Source organism: Parus major, chromosome 1 (assembly GCF_001522545.3).
Source record: "Parus major isolate Abel chromosome 1, Parus_major1.1, whole genome shotgun sequence".
Classification (NCBI taxonomy): domain Eukaryota; kingdom Metazoa; phylum Chordata; class Aves; order Passeriformes; family Paridae; genus Parus; species Parus major.
In genome coordinates this window covers 25,551,377-25,567,635 of record NC_031768.1, presented here as the reverse complement: position 1 = coordinate 25,567,635, position 16,259 = coordinate 25,551,377, and the positions used below count along the sequence as shown (strand labels likewise).

At 37.9% G+C, this 16,259-nt stretch overlaps 1 protein-coding gene and 1 long non-coding RNA gene across 21 annotated transcripts in view; one reads left to right on the top strand and one right to left on the bottom strand.

The window, feature by feature from the left end:
* LOC107202655 (cullin-4A) overlaps positions 1 to 16,259 on the bottom strand; it is a 57,710-nt gene that overhangs the window by 18,592 nt on the left and 22,859 nt on the right. For 9 of the 20 annotated variants that reach the window (XM_033512998.1, XM_033512988.1, XM_033512994.1 and 6 more), the window contains 5 exons: positions 14,337 to 14,447; positions 13,852 to 13,937; positions 12,813 to 12,920; positions 11,480 to 11,593; positions 10,447 to 10,552 (listed from right to left, as the gene is read on the bottom strand). In XM_033512998.1, coding sequence (XP_033368889.1) covers positions 10,447 to 10,552; positions 11,480 to 11,593; positions 12,813 to 12,920; positions 13,852 to 13,937; positions 14,337 to 14,447 — 525 coding nt within the window. Of the gene's footprint in view, positions 1 to 4,671; positions 6,254 to 6,531; positions 6,685 to 7,545; positions 7,719 to 10,446; positions 10,553 to 11,479; positions 11,594 to 12,812; positions 12,921 to 13,851; positions 13,938 to 14,336; positions 14,448 to 16,259 lie in introns of those variants that run through there. The other 11 variants (XM_033512995.1, XM_033513034.1, XR_004496507.1 and 8 more) reach the window with 9 other exon arrangements.
* Positions 72 to 6,160, top strand: LOC107202705. The gene is made up of 2 exons (XR_001520811.3): positions 72 to 298; positions 5,997 to 6,160. It is a non-coding gene; the product is annotated as an uncharacterized LOC107202705 (long non-coding RNA).

The following is a 16,259-nucleotide window of genomic DNA, read 5'->3' as shown; positions in this document are numbered from 1 at the left end:
GGGCGGTCGCGGGCTGGGGGCGGCGGCGGCGGCTCCGCGCTCGGGGCGCTCTGGCGACGGCCCCGGCCGGTCATGTGACTGTGACGTCACAAGGCCGGCCCGCCCATCACGTGACACAGCCTGCGCTGCGGGGCCCCGGCCGCGAGGGAAGGAAGGATCTCGCGAGAGCGGGGCCGGGCCGCGGGGAGCTCCGTGGGGAGCGGTGTGAGGGGGAGTGACTGAGGGATGAAAGTTACCTCACGGAGCGCTGCTTTACCTCCAGAATGTGCTTCGTGCCTCTGAACATGGGCAGTCTGAGGTGAGAACAGTCGTCTCGCAAAGAATTAATTCAATCCCAGCTGTATAATAACATTGGAAGTTGGTGGTCTGTTATCTATGAAGTGTTCTATCTGTATATACCCGGGTATACATATGAGTCACATGTGTTCCAAGACAAAACAGGGACTGCTAATGGTGTACGTTTACATGGGTGAAAATTACAATTTCACATAGCTTCAGATGTCCGATGGCGTTTAAGGAATACTTTTTTTTTCTTTTTTTTGAGAAACTAGAAAAGAAGGTGAAGTTAGTTTGTAAACATTCTCAGATGTAATGGAGATGGACAGCCCAGGTCATTTGATCACTCTGTAATCCAATGCTCTCTCTTACCCACACTGTTAGGGATAGGCTTGCTTCATCTGAAACCTCAGAAGCATGTATCTTGCTCCTGAAATCCTGTTTCTAGTACGACTGGAATGTGTGCCAGGAGCGGTGTGCCTTTGCTTTCTCACAATGACTGCCATAGATCCCTCTCCTCATTACAGGCTGCTCCAGATTAATAATCTGTGAGGCAGAACGATTTCTGCTCCCAAGCTGCCTTGACACATTTTTACTTTGAACCCATTTGAAATGCAATTTATCTACTCCCAGCTGCTAAAGTTCAGCTGCTGTGAACTTGACCTTTCCTTGCTCTTTGTCTCAGTTCACTCACACTTCCTGTTTCCCCAAAACATCCTGGATAAGTTTAGTTGCTCCTTAGGGTGTCATGGGGATCTACCTTTCATTTTCAATGCTATTGCTATAAACACATATTTCTTTTCTAATGCTGCATTTTTATCTGCACATTTTTTGACACAGTAATGTATTATTTTAGTTTGTCTTTTCCCTGGAACACTTCTAGCAGTCTTTGTCCTTGCCATGCATTGCTAAAAGAAGATGTTAGTTAGAAAAAGGACATAATGAGCAGCTCTGGTCAAGTGTTTGAATGACTCATCTGCAGAGGAGTTGAGGGTAATGGATGTGGGACATGGGTTGTTTTCATTATGGATCAGTGTTTTTGGAAGCTGCACTGGGAGTGGTGGAAGGTCTGCAGAACAAAAAGTCTGCCACAAGACAAGTGGAGACAGAGGCCCAAGGTCAGCTTTAAATTTGGTGTGCAATATTCTGCTTCTCCACTGGAAAGTCAGTAGGTGTCTATCAATAGAAAAATGACAGATGCTTGGATTGCTACAAAAAAAATGATCACTATATATATACATATACACACACACATACATATATATATGTAAGTTGCATAAAGCAACAATATTGTGGTAAAATTTGGTAAATAAAGAACATAAGGTTGCCAGCACAGAATGATGTTGCATCCATGCTGTGGATCATTGGCTCACTAGGTCTTTATTAATGGTGCAGAGATGGCACCATACCAATTTCCACCTCCTTTCAATACAAGTATTACCAGGGTGTTAGATGAATGCATCAAGTCTTGCACAACCATCTTGGCCATCAGCCCCACTGTTTGGTAACTTGTTGGCTGATATCAATCAAATGTGAGAGCAGGGTAAGACATAAACAGTTACAGCTTCTGTAAAAGCTGCTATATACACAGCCTGATGGTCTGAATTCGTGCTGTCACTGAGGAAACAAAATGTAGTCCATCCATGCCCAGCCCCTACACATTTCATCTGACAGAGCTGCTGGCCAACCAGCATGCTCACAGGCCCAGATATCAACCATGATGCACTCCCTGGCCTTTCTTCAGAGCCATAGATGCAGAATGGGCCACTCACGGGAAACAGGCAGGAGATGTAGCACCCATTACTACAGTAAAAGCTGTCCTGTGAGGTCAAGGTAGAGTACAAAGCAAGGGAGACAGAGTACAAGACTAGGAATTTTTACCAGTAAAGAACTTAGAGAAAACATGACTATTTTCCCATAGCCAGTTGCTGAGGATTACCTGACATCACATGGTTATTTCCTTTCTGAAGAGACTTGCTAGGAATAGTTAAACGAGTTCATTGTTTATGGTTCTGTACCATGATTGATGGTATAGAGTCCACTCTCCTGAACATACCTGCTAAAGATAATAAACCTGCTAACAGAAAGGAACCATTTAGGTTGGTAAAGACCTCAAACATCACTGAGTTTAATTGGTAAGCCAGCATTGCCTAGCCTACCACCAGACTGTACCCCTAAGCTCTACATCTATAGGTCTTTTAAATACCTGCAGAGATAGTGACTTCATCACTTCCCTGGGCAGCTTGATCCAGTGATTGACAAACCTTTCAGTAAAGAAATTTTTGCTAATATCTAAACCTCCTCTGGCACAGCTTTAGTTCTTTTCCTCTCATCCTGTCACTTGTTATCTGGGAAAAGAGACCTCCACCTGGCTACAGTCTCCTTTCAGGCAGTTAGAGCAATAAGGCTCCCTCCCCAAGCCTTCTTTTTTTCCAGCCTTAACAACTCCAGCTCCTTGAGCTGCTTCACATAGGACTTGTGCTCCAGCCCTTCACCAGCTCCACTGCCCTTCTCTGGACACTCTCCTGCCCCTCAATGTCTTGTAATGAGGGGCCCAGAACTGAACACAGGATTTGAGGTGTGGCCTCCCCAGTGCTGAGTACAGAGGGCAATCACTGCCCTGGTCCTGCTGGCCACACTATTGCTGATACAGGTGCCATTGGCCTTCTTGGGCACCTGGGCACTGCTGCCTCATGTTCAGCCACTGTCAAACCAGCACCCCCAAGTCCTTTTTCACGAGGCAGCTTTCCAGGCACCCAGTGCCCGTGCCTGGAGCAGTGCACAGGTAGGTCTGCATGAATTGAGACATTGAAGTTACCTGAAAAGTGTGTAGTTTTTTGGGTTTTTTTTTTTTTTCAAAGATGTATAGAACAAAGAAAGGATGAAAAAAGCTGCAGCAAATCAAGAGAGTTAAATGATAAACCGAGGTTCAGATAAAGGAGTCCAGGTAAAGCTAAAATACAGAACTAAGAAAGGAAGACCCAAGGAGAGGGCAGAAAGGAGGCAGTTGGCTAGTTAAGGAGAGCTGTACCTGCCACATTTGGGAAGCGCCTTTAAGTCAGCTCCCAGCCTACACTCTCACACTTACTTTCCCTGAAGAAATGTTGGGCTAGCTAACAGCATGTCACATTTAGGAAAACTGATTTTTCAATGCATATAATGTATGTTTGGGTAAGACAGAGCCCCTCTCTGTATCCAGGCTCCTGCTGTTATTTTTATCATTCCATAGAAGCTGCTATAACAGTTTGTTCTAAGGCCATTGAATTGCCAAGATCCAGGTTTCCCAGACATACCTGAACATAGATGCTCTATAGAGGACATCTGTTACCTTGCTACTGCCCAACATCTTCAACACTGGGTGATCTTCCAGGAATAAATGTTTAACAACCTGTGCCCTATGGGTACAGGTACACTCAGGCAATGTGATTCCAAAGAACCAAGTGATTGAGGGGGGCTGCTCAGCCAAATGCTATCACCAGCTACTGAAAAGCAATTAACTGCAGCTATTTCACTGTGGAGAAGTGATTTCCATGCTGACTCGAAGTAACTGCTTACCTGTTTGGTTCAGCACATAAAAAATCCCAGTAAGAAAAATTTGAGGAAATCAAATTAAAGACAAGGACCTGAGAAAGAGTCACAATTACCCGGTCTGTCACTCTCTCCCAAAGCTTTTGAACCTCTGAAGTCACTTGCAGACCAGTCTGGAAGAGTAGAAGACTTCAGGGATCATGACATTCTCTGTATATTCAGGGTGGTAAGGGGATGGGTACAGATCAGCAGCTGGATGAGGGACAAAACCCACACTCTCACAAGCAGAAAGGCAGAACCAAGGAGAGCCCCTCTAAGTACTGATGCTTGAGGTTATTTGGAGGGGATGATACAGTTGGAGACCAAGGGCATCCAGCACAGAAAGACAGGCTTCATAATATCCATTGCTGTGGAACAACTAATTCTTAATTGCTAGACCAGAATAATATGGCCAAAGAGTTCTTAGTCTGTGGCAATTAAGAAAAACTGCACATCTCAGCACTTTTAATTAACACTGCTTCTTGAAGCAAAACCATTTTAGTCATCTTCAGGATAACACCACTGCTTTAAGCTATTGTTTAAAATTACTGAACCAGAACATCTGGGTTGAGAAGGGACAGGCAGTACATTCTCACTGCTTCCTAACAGCTACTGCACACTACAACTTTCAGTGTGGATAACGCCTCTCTGGCCATTACCTTTCTGTGAGGCACACATTCCTTTTTGGTTTAGAAGTCTGGAAACCAATGAGATCCATCTTACCATATACATAAAAAATGAACTACAAAGTGAATGGTATAACTAACACTGAAAAAATAACAACTGAAAAATAAACAGAAGTGCCACATTCTCACAAAGGCTAAGAAATTAATATGCATCAAAGATTTTATTTGCATTAACTGAAGATTCCAATATTAAAATAGGTCTACATTAAATTATAATATTAAATATGCTTTAAATACAATAAACTAAATGTGTTTAGTTTCTAAACACAAAGGGAACAAAAATAATTCAGAATGCAATACAATTAATGACACCAGAGGACAGAATAAGGACTTTTAATATGTAGATCCACAAGTTGTCACCTCATACCATTGCTTACTTTAAGAAGTAGCCTTTTAATTGATGCACAAACCCCATATGTTACATAAACTTGTAAGGTATCTCTCAAGAAAATATCGCTCAGTTAAATTATTATTTATGTAGTGATCAAAACTCCTTTGGTAGCTCTTTTTCAGAATTAAACATACCAGTAAACAAATCAGGAAAATAAGCAGTCTTGCAAGTATTACCAGAAAAGGTGTCTTCCTTACAGTTATCTAACAGATCTACAGTGTCTTTCACTCTTTAATTCGAATCAACTTACATATGTACAATATGTAACAAAGTACTCACAAAATCCTTAGTCTTTCAAAACAAAAAGCTATGCTTTCCCAATATTGAGACCATAAAAGTATTTTTTTAAAAAAAGGTTTTGTTTTCTTAAAGTGGAGCACACTGTACAGTAGGTTCCCTGGATGTTATTTTCAAGGCAGAACTAAATGATACGGCAATTACAGAAACAGTGAAATACACCTGCTGCCCCAAAACGAGGTAGGGCCTCTTTGACTCAGATCTAATCTTTGCCACCCAAGCCAGCAGAAGTAGTAATAATAGAACAATCCATATTTTAGCTAAATAATCCAACAGCTCAGTACACACATCAATGCAGTTGTCCTCTTGGCACTTCAAGAATCTCACTTCAAAACCTGATTTATCCAAACCAGACTGAAGTTTGTAATAACTTGAAAGAAAATTAACTGAACACAAGTTTAAGGGTTTTCATGGTGCAAAACTTCAGTGTATTTCAACAACACTACTTGTACGTACATGTTCATGAATGAAAGGTTTTTAAAAAGTTACCCAAATTGTCACTGTAGCTAAAGAATGCAGCATCTAGGGACTTTATGGATGCAGGAACACCTAACTGAAGAAACCAGACTTGCATCCGTGACAAATATTTCTCAGAGAGGTCATTTTACCTTTCCATCCAACTTCAATGACATTTTTAAACAAAACTGTAAAACTAAATTTTGAAGAACCCAGGAGAACAAAAGATTAACTAGAGGGGAAAAAAAACCCCAGGACATTTAAAATTAGTAAGAAGTCTTGACAAAGGTGATCAATTAACATGTCATTTTTCTTTTCCACAGCAGTGCATGCAGCTGGTTGAATAATATATATCAACCTGAAATCTGCTAAAAGAAAAGTCTGGAACAGCATAGGTATTTGGTGTCCTGAAGACATATGTGGATGATTTTGGTTTTTATTTTTTAGTTTTTTAATTTTTTTAAATAAAACTATTTCTTCGCCTTTATGCAACATAGTGATACTGATTGGGGTTGTCTTTGTCTCTCTCCATATAGTCTCTGTCAATGAGAGATTCAATTCTCTTTTTCAAGTCTCCAGGCTACAAGAAGAAAAAAGAGATTAGTGTAACACTAATATATAGGCAAACATATTTAAAAAAAAAAATACTGCTAAAAGCTACATAAGAAATGCACCATAGTATATAAGTGATGTACTACTGCTACTCCAACTTATTTCTGTCCACACAATACCTTAATCTTTGAGTTTAATTCTATGGTATTTCTCATTTCTTGCTCCTATAGACAAGCTGAATAGAAACATGTATTACATATATTTACATAAATATAGGATGGTTTGACAAACAAAAACGTAAGTTACCTTCACAGGAAATTTCAGTTGATTATACAGTTCAGAAACAAGAAGATTATGACCAAGAGTCTTCCTCATCTTCATTATTCGTACAATAGCAGCATCAATCTGATATTGCCTGTCCTGAAATACTCTTTCAGTTGTGCTGACCTGTTCCTCAGCCTAAAGAACAACACACCACCACAATATCATCACAACATCATATCATCCTCTGTTGCTACTTTTTATTAATTACATCTCTATAGTTAACCTTCACAATAAAATTAAACTCATGCACTCTTATCCTTGAGACAGATGCATGTATTACTGCATTCTAATTGCTAAGTGTTCTCTGAAGTGTACTGCCAAAGCAAGTAAAAGAGAAAATTAAGGATAATGTGAAGGAAAAAAAATGTGCCTTATTTTTTTACATTATTTGATAAACTAAAGTAAATCTTAGAAGTTCCCTTCAGATTTCTCAAAGAACACAACACTTTGACAGCCCAAATACAGCAGCATTTTGTGTTAAACTCCAGTTTGACTTTCCTGGAATTTAATATGCAAAGGCAAAAAAGAAACAAACAAATGTTAATTAGAATGTGTCACCTTGTGTCAATAATGGGGATTCAGATACAACAAAAAAAGGTTTGTTTTCACCGCAGAGTAAGGGAACAGCCCTGATTTTATAGCACTCTTACCTGCTAAGTATAGAAGTGGCATGGTGACATTTGATTCCTGAGTTCAATATAGTACAAACACTTCAGCAATACCACAAAAACTTCTAAGATGGGCGGAAATGTCTACAAAATCCTTTTAGTTTAATATATAGGCATTTAAATTTGCAACCACAGGAAGCAACCTAAGTTGCATTCAAATTCAGTGATTTAAAGTCTTTATTGCCTCTTTGAGTCATCTTGACTACTCAAAAAATTTAAATATCCTCTGAAATTAAATCATTTCTTTATATGCAAAAAATACAAATCCATATGGGATATGTAGATAAACAGTTAATACATAAATTGAATGAATGCAAAAAGTACGTACTGTTTCTTTCATTTGAATCTGGTTGATCTTTATTCTAAACAATTTATGCTTGAAATCATCATTAAAGATGAATTTATCTCCATCTTCTACATCTTTGCCCTTTGGATTTTTAATCAATACTCTTGCTTTTCCACAAGCTAAAGACTGCAAGGTTCTTCTTAATTCACTGTCCTCTGTGAAGGAGTTCAAATATGAGAGACATCAGAACAAAACATTAACATCAAGAGCTTTATGTGATTAGTCTAGAAATAAATTGAAAAGTTAGTGGTTTTTAATGTTAATACTTTCTTCCAACTAAATTCCAATTAGGAAGTAGCTCACAGCCTTCAAACTTGGTTTTATCTTTCATAGGTTAAATGCTGAGAGAATGCACAGGATTATATACATCAGAAAGAAAGATTTAGGCTCATCTGAGTTTTCCATCCAAAATAGTTTCAGAAAACATTTCACATTAACACAAACTTAGTTTTATTGCTTTAGTTTTACATGGTAGTAACAGGACTTTGGAAAACAAAAAGTCAGTGTATGACAAGAAACTCAAAGCCACCTGTTTTAAGATTTGATCAGGGTTTTTGTCACACAGCAAAAAATCTAATAGAATAAAAATAAAGAAGTTTAAATTGACAGGAAGATGTTTTGTGGGAAGATAGAGCTGACAGCTATTATAGTCAAACTTCCCCCAAAACAGGAAAGTAGTAGACAAGTGTGTGAGAAAAAAATTATCTAGTAATATTTAAGGCTAAAAGCATTTAGACAAGAAGGTAAAATGAAGACTTAAACATTCTAATTATGTTGCAAAGTCTTGTATCAATATTTTGCTTTGAAACAGCCTCTGCAGTCCCCAGAATACTTTAATCACAGTATAAAATTATCATTAAATGTGTTGGATCTCATGAACAGAGTTTTAGTCTAAAAACTGAAAGAAAAGTTTTGCAATCTAGTGCTGAAGTACAGCTGAGTAAAAAATTAACACTGTTGCTATTTTAAAAATACTTAAGCTCTTGCACAGAGCAACCTTTTCCTTCTTTTAAAATGCTAACTGTTCTATGATTTCTAAAAAGAACCCTTTAAACAATGTGGGCTGAACAGGTATTTATGACATTTGAGACATTTTCTGTGTTTCAGTCTCAGTAAATGAACATTGTCAAGCTGTTTTATCCAAATACAAGGCTGCTGTTAAAAGACTCTGGAACTTTGCCTGTGAAGTCACAGGTTAGACTATGCCAGAGGGAAGGAATACCTATCAATACCTGAAATAAAAACTACAGCTCCTAGAGGCTTCCTTGATAATAAGGCAAGTAAAAGCAGAGAATATATTTGGATAACACATCTCAAAGCAGCACAATTAGAAAGAAGGTGACCATTCTTTCTCTGAGTAACAGTTTATGCATCCTCTCACTCTCCTATGTTCCAGGGACAATCTCTTTAATGAGACTGATAATTTATTGTAACCGTTCCAATCATGGCCGGTTAATCCCCACAAGAAAAAATCCCTACAAGAAAATTTACAAGACCATGTAGTAACATGACAAGGGGGAATGGCTTCAAACTGAAACAGAATATACTAGGTATTAGGAAGAAATTCTTTATTGTGAGGGTGGCAAGGCACTAGAACAGGTTGTTCTGGATTCCCTTTCCCTGGAAGTGTTCAAGACCAGACTGGATGGAGCTCTGAGCAACCTGGTTTAATGGAAAGTGTCCCTGCTCAGGGCAGGGGGCAGGAACTACAACCCAAGCCATTCCCTGATTCTGTGCTATTCATCCTGGCCTCACAGGAACCCTGCGGACCATGAACTGTCCTTACTACCTAATTTCTATACTACTTCTCCAAAGGGGTGAGAAATACAGGCATGGTGCTCAGTGCAATGACATATAGGTAGCTCCCAACTATCAATTCCAGCCACCTGCCTTAAAATGAATTCCTTATTTTGTGCTATATGTAATGGATTTCCATGCACCAGATTTTAGCTGTTGCTGTCAGGTAGGCACAATGCAAGCTCCAAGGGAGAGCAATCCAAGATGAGACAGCAGGACAACAATCCAAGATGCAAAATCAGGACCTGGATGAGGCTTGCATGAACCTGGGTTTGTTCTGTAAATATTGTACTCCAACCTAATGAGCTTCTCCAGACAATCCTGATTATTATTATCACTTGCATGGATTTTCTTCAGCTCCCTTTACCATTAAGGGAGAGGATGACTAAGTAACTTGAAGCACCAACACTGAGACAATGGAGCACCCATGCTGTACTTCCTTCTGCAATACATCATTCTCAACTGCAAGGATTCCTGGTATCCTCATTTTACCATCTTTTAGTAAATATATTACAATATTGTAGTACTTTTAAGGGCTCAAATACTCTGTCAGATACTGCTGTATTAGGTTGATCCTAAGTTTCAACATGTACTACTGGGTGTAAGCTGCTGATTGATGCAAAACTTGCAGAGAGTAATGGTGACTGTTTTAGTGAGCTCACAGAACAATTCAACTGAAAATACTCTTAAATCACCCCCAAATAACATTCTACAACATCATTTTCAAAATACAGTATGTGAAACTGAAAGGGAGCAAAAATACACAACAACACAACAGTCTTTATCACCACTTAAATTTTAAGAATTGCAGTGATACATTTTGTAAATCTAATAGGTTGTTAGTAGTACCACATGACACACAGCTCTTATGAATAATTTCATAAAGCATCCATTTTAGACCCCAAGAAAATACACTAAGAAATACGTGCAGTGTGTTTTCCTCATCTCTTTTGGTGTGTGTATGCTATTGGCACAAAGTTTGTCCTAATGATTGTGACAAATTTCTTAAAATTAGGCCTTCACACACCAAATCATAATTGCTGATCACTTGATGAATAAATTTAAGAATCAAAGTATTCTTCCTACCTACACCAGTAGCCATTTTAATTTCTTCAAAACTGAATTCATCTCCTTCATTAAACATAAGTAATACTAATGTCTGAAAGAGCGATACTTGAAACTCCTTCTTCCCCTAAAAGAGAAAAAACAATTAATAGCAATATTCAGAGAATTTTCTATTGTACCCTCTACATTTGATAGTTACAGCAAGTATACATTGATTTTTCTCTTTCTAGAATAATGGATATGCATTTTAGAATGCTTGGCACACAGAAAAATCTGCCTGAATGTAGTATTGAGGAAACAGGAAATTTGTAAAATCTCTTTTTTTTTTGCTCCTCTAACAGTAACAATACAATACACCGCAGAAGCTCATTAGAATGGCCTGATATTTACTTCACACCCTTCACTTCATTTTAATTACAATATAAGCAATTTTGGTGCTGCCTCCATCAATAGCCAATTTGTTCATAGTTAAGTCAATATTCACAATGAGTTAGTAAAAGAATTCAAGGGTTTTTATGTCTTTGCTGTGGCTCAGCGAAGCTGCACTATTACAAGGCAAGATACTGCATAAGACAAAACAAAACTACATGAACAAACAGTACAGTTATTTAACGGTTAAATAATTCAACAAGCATTTAAATTTTAACCACAGCCATCACATGACTAACAGCCCTTCAGACTTAATGTATATCAAGCATACTAAGAGCATCACCAAGATTTCTACGATCAAAACAATTCCAAATTAAAGACAAAAAATACTGTGTTCTTTTTCTTGCTTTAATTTCTTGCTTTATTACAACTTAAATTATTTGAATGAGCAACAATTCCTATCAAATTAGTATTACCAAAAGGTATCACGTTGTTGTGTTATCTAAGTAGTATTTCAGTTTAATAATAAAAAGCCTACTTTCTGTACAAAATAACGGTATTGAATTGTGATTGTTCTGCCACAAAAATGTTACTAGATTTATAAAAAATACAACACATGATTAGATTCCAAATAATTTACTTAAATTTTAACCTAACAGGTAAAGTATTACACAGGCAAACTTACTTCTTTAAATTCTGCCTTTAGAACAGCATGCCCTAAAGTCGTCTGCCACTGAAGTTTTCGACCACTGTGTTTTCCCAAGTAAAAGGTTTTAAATACCTCTTGAAGCTTTATCATCTGTTAAGAGAAGAGAAAAGAGCATTGTATCCGTGCAGTGATGCCAAATGATTTCACACATGTAATTTCTTCATTCTCCTCAACCGTGTTTCAAAATGGCTTCTTTTGTGGTAAAATATTAATCCAAAGAGCAAAATTTTGCTCACAAGTACACTGGTACTATTATGCACATAAGAAAGCCTCAATTCAAAGATAACTGAATTTTCCTTGGGTTAATTTGCTTGTTTTGTTTCAAGTAATAGTAAAATCAACTTCCTGTAAAAGGTTTTAAACCTCAAGAGAGATAATGGTTTCATTATCAGAGATTCAATGTCCCAGACTTTGAATTTGACCTAGCAGTCATGGGACAAAAAGCATCCATCTCTCATGGGACAAAAACCATCCATCTCACACCTTTACACTGGCTAGTACCATCTGCTCTTAAGTTCTTCCTGTAGTTTGTGGATGGAATGCAACTCCAGCCCAATTCCACTACTTTATGCCCTCCTACTTCCAAATAAGAGGGATCTACCTCTCCATTTTAATGAGGTGTTGCTCAGGCTGGATCCTTCAAAAGTAGTCTGCCATGGAAGAAAAAAGAGTACACTTCAGAAGGAAGAGTACACGAGCTTCCATACCTTCCAAACTGAGTGGGAACCCCCATTTACCACCTCTGGCCTCTGCAGTGCTTCCCACACCTCTGATCAAGCAAGGTATTGTAGGAAATAGGGACTCCAAATACACATTTCAACCTAAATTACTACTGGAGGAGCTTTGCAAAAATCTCTCAACTTGGAAACAATCATTTTTCAGGCAAATATTACTTAAATGCAGGGGCTAGTTTTGTGTGACACATTGCAGGGAACAGAGAAAGGATCTTTGAAAAAAAGAACGTGCAATAACATAACTATTGACTAATTCAAAGTGCCTAACCAATGTAGTTAAAGATTGACTAATTACGGTGAACTGACCAATTGCAAACTTTTAAGTACCTGACTACAGTGTTAAGTAAGGCAATGATATTATTATACAGGTGAAAAAAAACACACTGAATGAAATAATCATCTGAAAAAAGTGGATTTTATCCACTACATTTTATATTTTGCAATTCTGGAATCCTTAAAATTATATCAACCCCTTAAATATTTAGCAGAAAAACATCAAATGAAGGGCATTAATGCAGCTGTGGTAATGATTCCATTCTGTAAAGTGCATTTGGAAAAATAATTCAAACACAAACCTCTGAATTTAAGTGGACTTCCATAGGTGTGTAAGTTGGCCAGTATCCCATAGTTAATATATTTACTGTCAGGTCTATATTTCCTGGGTCACTTTGGTTCTGCATATACTGAAATATAAGAGACAAAAATTATTCAAGTATACTACCTGCATACTAAGTTAGAAAATGTATATACTTAAATTAGAAATTCAGGATTAGTATAACAATGAAAAACTCTTACAAGCCACATTCTTGGCTACATGCTCTACCAGCATTTTGAGTAACTATCTAATGACCACTTCCAAAACACAGCAAGAGGTTGGAAGTACGAAGAAAAGATCAACATGCTTTGAAATATCCTAGACCACTGTCTATTCTGACTGTTACAGTCAAAGAAACCTTAATCACAGGCAAATAAAGCAAAAGAAAAGCAACCATAGTAAGGACTATACGATCAAAAGGATCCCCTTGGAGTTTTACATCTGTTAGACAAAACTTCGTCATATAATTGGAGGAGAGCATTAGTCAAGCCAGACTGCAAAATCTGGGACAGAAGAGTCACTACAGTATTTTATTATGGGTGTTGTCCTGGGTCAGATCTCAAACTCAGCATACTGACTTCAGTAAGGCCCCAAAATAAGCACCCAGAGAGAAATGCAACAACAGGGTGAGCATGTACAGTATTTCCTGCAAGCATTTATTGGTCACCAGCATGTTTGAAACTTTGGGGCTGAGATCCAAACCTTCAGGGAGTTTCTCTGGTGTGGGCCATTCACAAAAAATTCATTGGAGCAGTACCAGTTTACAGAATGAAGGGATACACACTTCCAAGGATGAGAGTCAACTAAATTACTGTGTGGTATTTAGACTAGTTTACTTTAAAAGGGATCAAATAGAACTGTAAAATTATTGCATACAATAAATAAATTCTGTTGCATAAACAGACCAGTAAGTAGACACTATTATTATGACTATTTTAGCTTAATCCAAGAGATAGCACCATTAAATGCTTCCACATGACTGTGCAAAATTTTTGTATACAAGCAAAAGCTAAACATACCTGCTTGAACTGTACCATGACATCTTTGGACAGTTCCATGTCCTTGAACATGCCCTCCAGTTTGCTGGTAAAAGCTGCACCACATTCTGTCACACACACAAAAAAGTAAAAATCCCACAATTACAAAGAAGCACAGAACAAGTGATAAACATTTAACCTGAGACAGTTGAGCCACATTACCAGGTTACAGAGCACCCACAAATAGATGTTTTCAGGATTCTGCTCCTCTGTAGGTACATTAAATAAACCAGTCTCATACCTAAGATGGCAGCCTAATAGTTCTTGCTGAGCATAATGAAAGGCCAGATATCTATATATATTTTTATATATACACACCTCCCCCTAAGTGTTTATGTTAAGAGCTGTCCAGCTATTACTTAAAATTTGGCTTCTCTTCTTAAAAGCATGAGAAAACAGGGATTCCAAACTTGCATGCCAAAAAGCAGTACAAGTTTAACACAAATTTAACATCTGAAGACACCTACCATGTTTAAGTTTTGACAACATGGACTTCTCAGCATCTACTGATGCACTTTTTCCAACCAGCAGTCTTTTGGCCAAGTCTTTCTTATAAAATGCCTCAAACACATCTTTCCCTGTAAGGAAATTGAAACAAAAAATAAAATGAAATTATACATTCTATCTGCATCACTGCTCTTCAAGCTTGTGGAACAAGCCTTTCTCATGAAAGGCTGATTAGCAGAACAGTATTCATTATGCAGTAGTGAAGAAAAACATGTAGACATTTTGTTCTTTTTATATTTTAATAATTTTAACATATTTTGAAAAAAAAAAATCTTATTTCTTTTTTATTTCTGCCCCAGAAACTCGGACTGCCTTGTATTTCCCGTTGGATCAGCTCCAAAACACATGAAACTACTCTGGGGTCCAGAAAAACATTCTCCCTCCACTGGTCTGATTTATTAAAAAAAAAAAAGTGGGGGGGGTGGGGAAAGAGGTTTTCTATGTATTAAGAATATATTTTAAAAGCCTAAGGGAAAGAAAATTTAACAGAAGTGTTCCCACATGGTTTGCCAGTAGCCTTTTGAAATGAAGGAGTTGTATAGATACCCAGAAACTTTCATGCCTTAAACCCAAGCTTTTCCCTACTGACAGTGCAAAGATACCAGCAAGAGGAACAAATTTACTGTAAACCCAAGCCACTACTTCTGCTGCCTACAGTAGCCCCTTGTAATTCCTTGTAAACAGCTTCCAATTTAGGTCTTCTTATGGTAGTCTTCCTTCACCATCCTGTCCTGGTGAAGTTTCATGAACCAGCTGCATCAAGATATTATCGAAAATACCTGGCTGATGCCCAGAATCTACCTACTAATTATCATCTGCTCTTACAAGAGCTCTTATGTACTAGACAGCTCAAAATGAAATTTGTGCTTTTAAAATATGAAGAGAAAAAGAGTTGGTGAAAGTCTCAGATTAAAAAAAATTAATCTCTTATGTTGAGAAGCTGCCTGAACAAACTGTTTTCATTCACCATCTCCATTTGACAAAAATTATGCAATTATGATTGAATTGTGCAAATGGTAATACTACTTTATGACTTGGCTGCTTTCCCATCATATTGTACTTCTTTGGGATTTTTATGAGAAGAGAACTCCACAGATCTCAGACAAACTAATACAGAATTGGGTAATTCTTGCTATTCTACCCCAGGAAACACATTCCACTTTCCTCAGAGCAGTGACCATGCATCTGTATTGGATTAGACCACTTTTTTTCTGATATCCAATCTAGGAAAAAAAAAATAATTTCCTAACACATTCAAGGGTTTTGCTCAGACAGAGACATACATGAGGGAAATGCATTTCAAAAGCAGTGAAACTCAGCAGTAACACTTTTTTCTATCATTCTGAGCCCTCCTCTGTGCTCCTTCTCAGCTATGAAGAGGAAAGAGAAGTCAAGAAAAGTTGCTGGGTTTTCATGCTTTGTACCTGCAACATACCTAAGTGGACAGGAAAGAGAAAGTCTGTACTGTCATTAGAGGAGAGGTTGTAGTTACAGTCATGGTTGATTTATGTTAAAAATCTTCCAGCAACACCTCTAACTCTTAGGTCTCCACTCACAAGGCTCTGAAAGGTCTGTAGCTTGCAAATATCCACAGAACTCTATGTCCTCCCTAGTATATTCATTGTGCTCTTTCACGTGTAAGGCAACCTGAATTGAAGACTGAGTAGAGCTGAAATTGATGCTGAAAAAGATCTCTTGCATTCAGGGGAAAGCAGCCCTGTCGCCCTGAGAACCAGGCCTTTTGTTATTGTTTTCATAATTTCTAGCCACTTTCCCAGGAAAGTAACAATAAACACAGGTGTTTATACATTCCATTAAAGATATGCCTTTTGATGGATGTCTCTCACAGCCAGTGTGGTTGGGAAGGTGGTGACCTGACTATC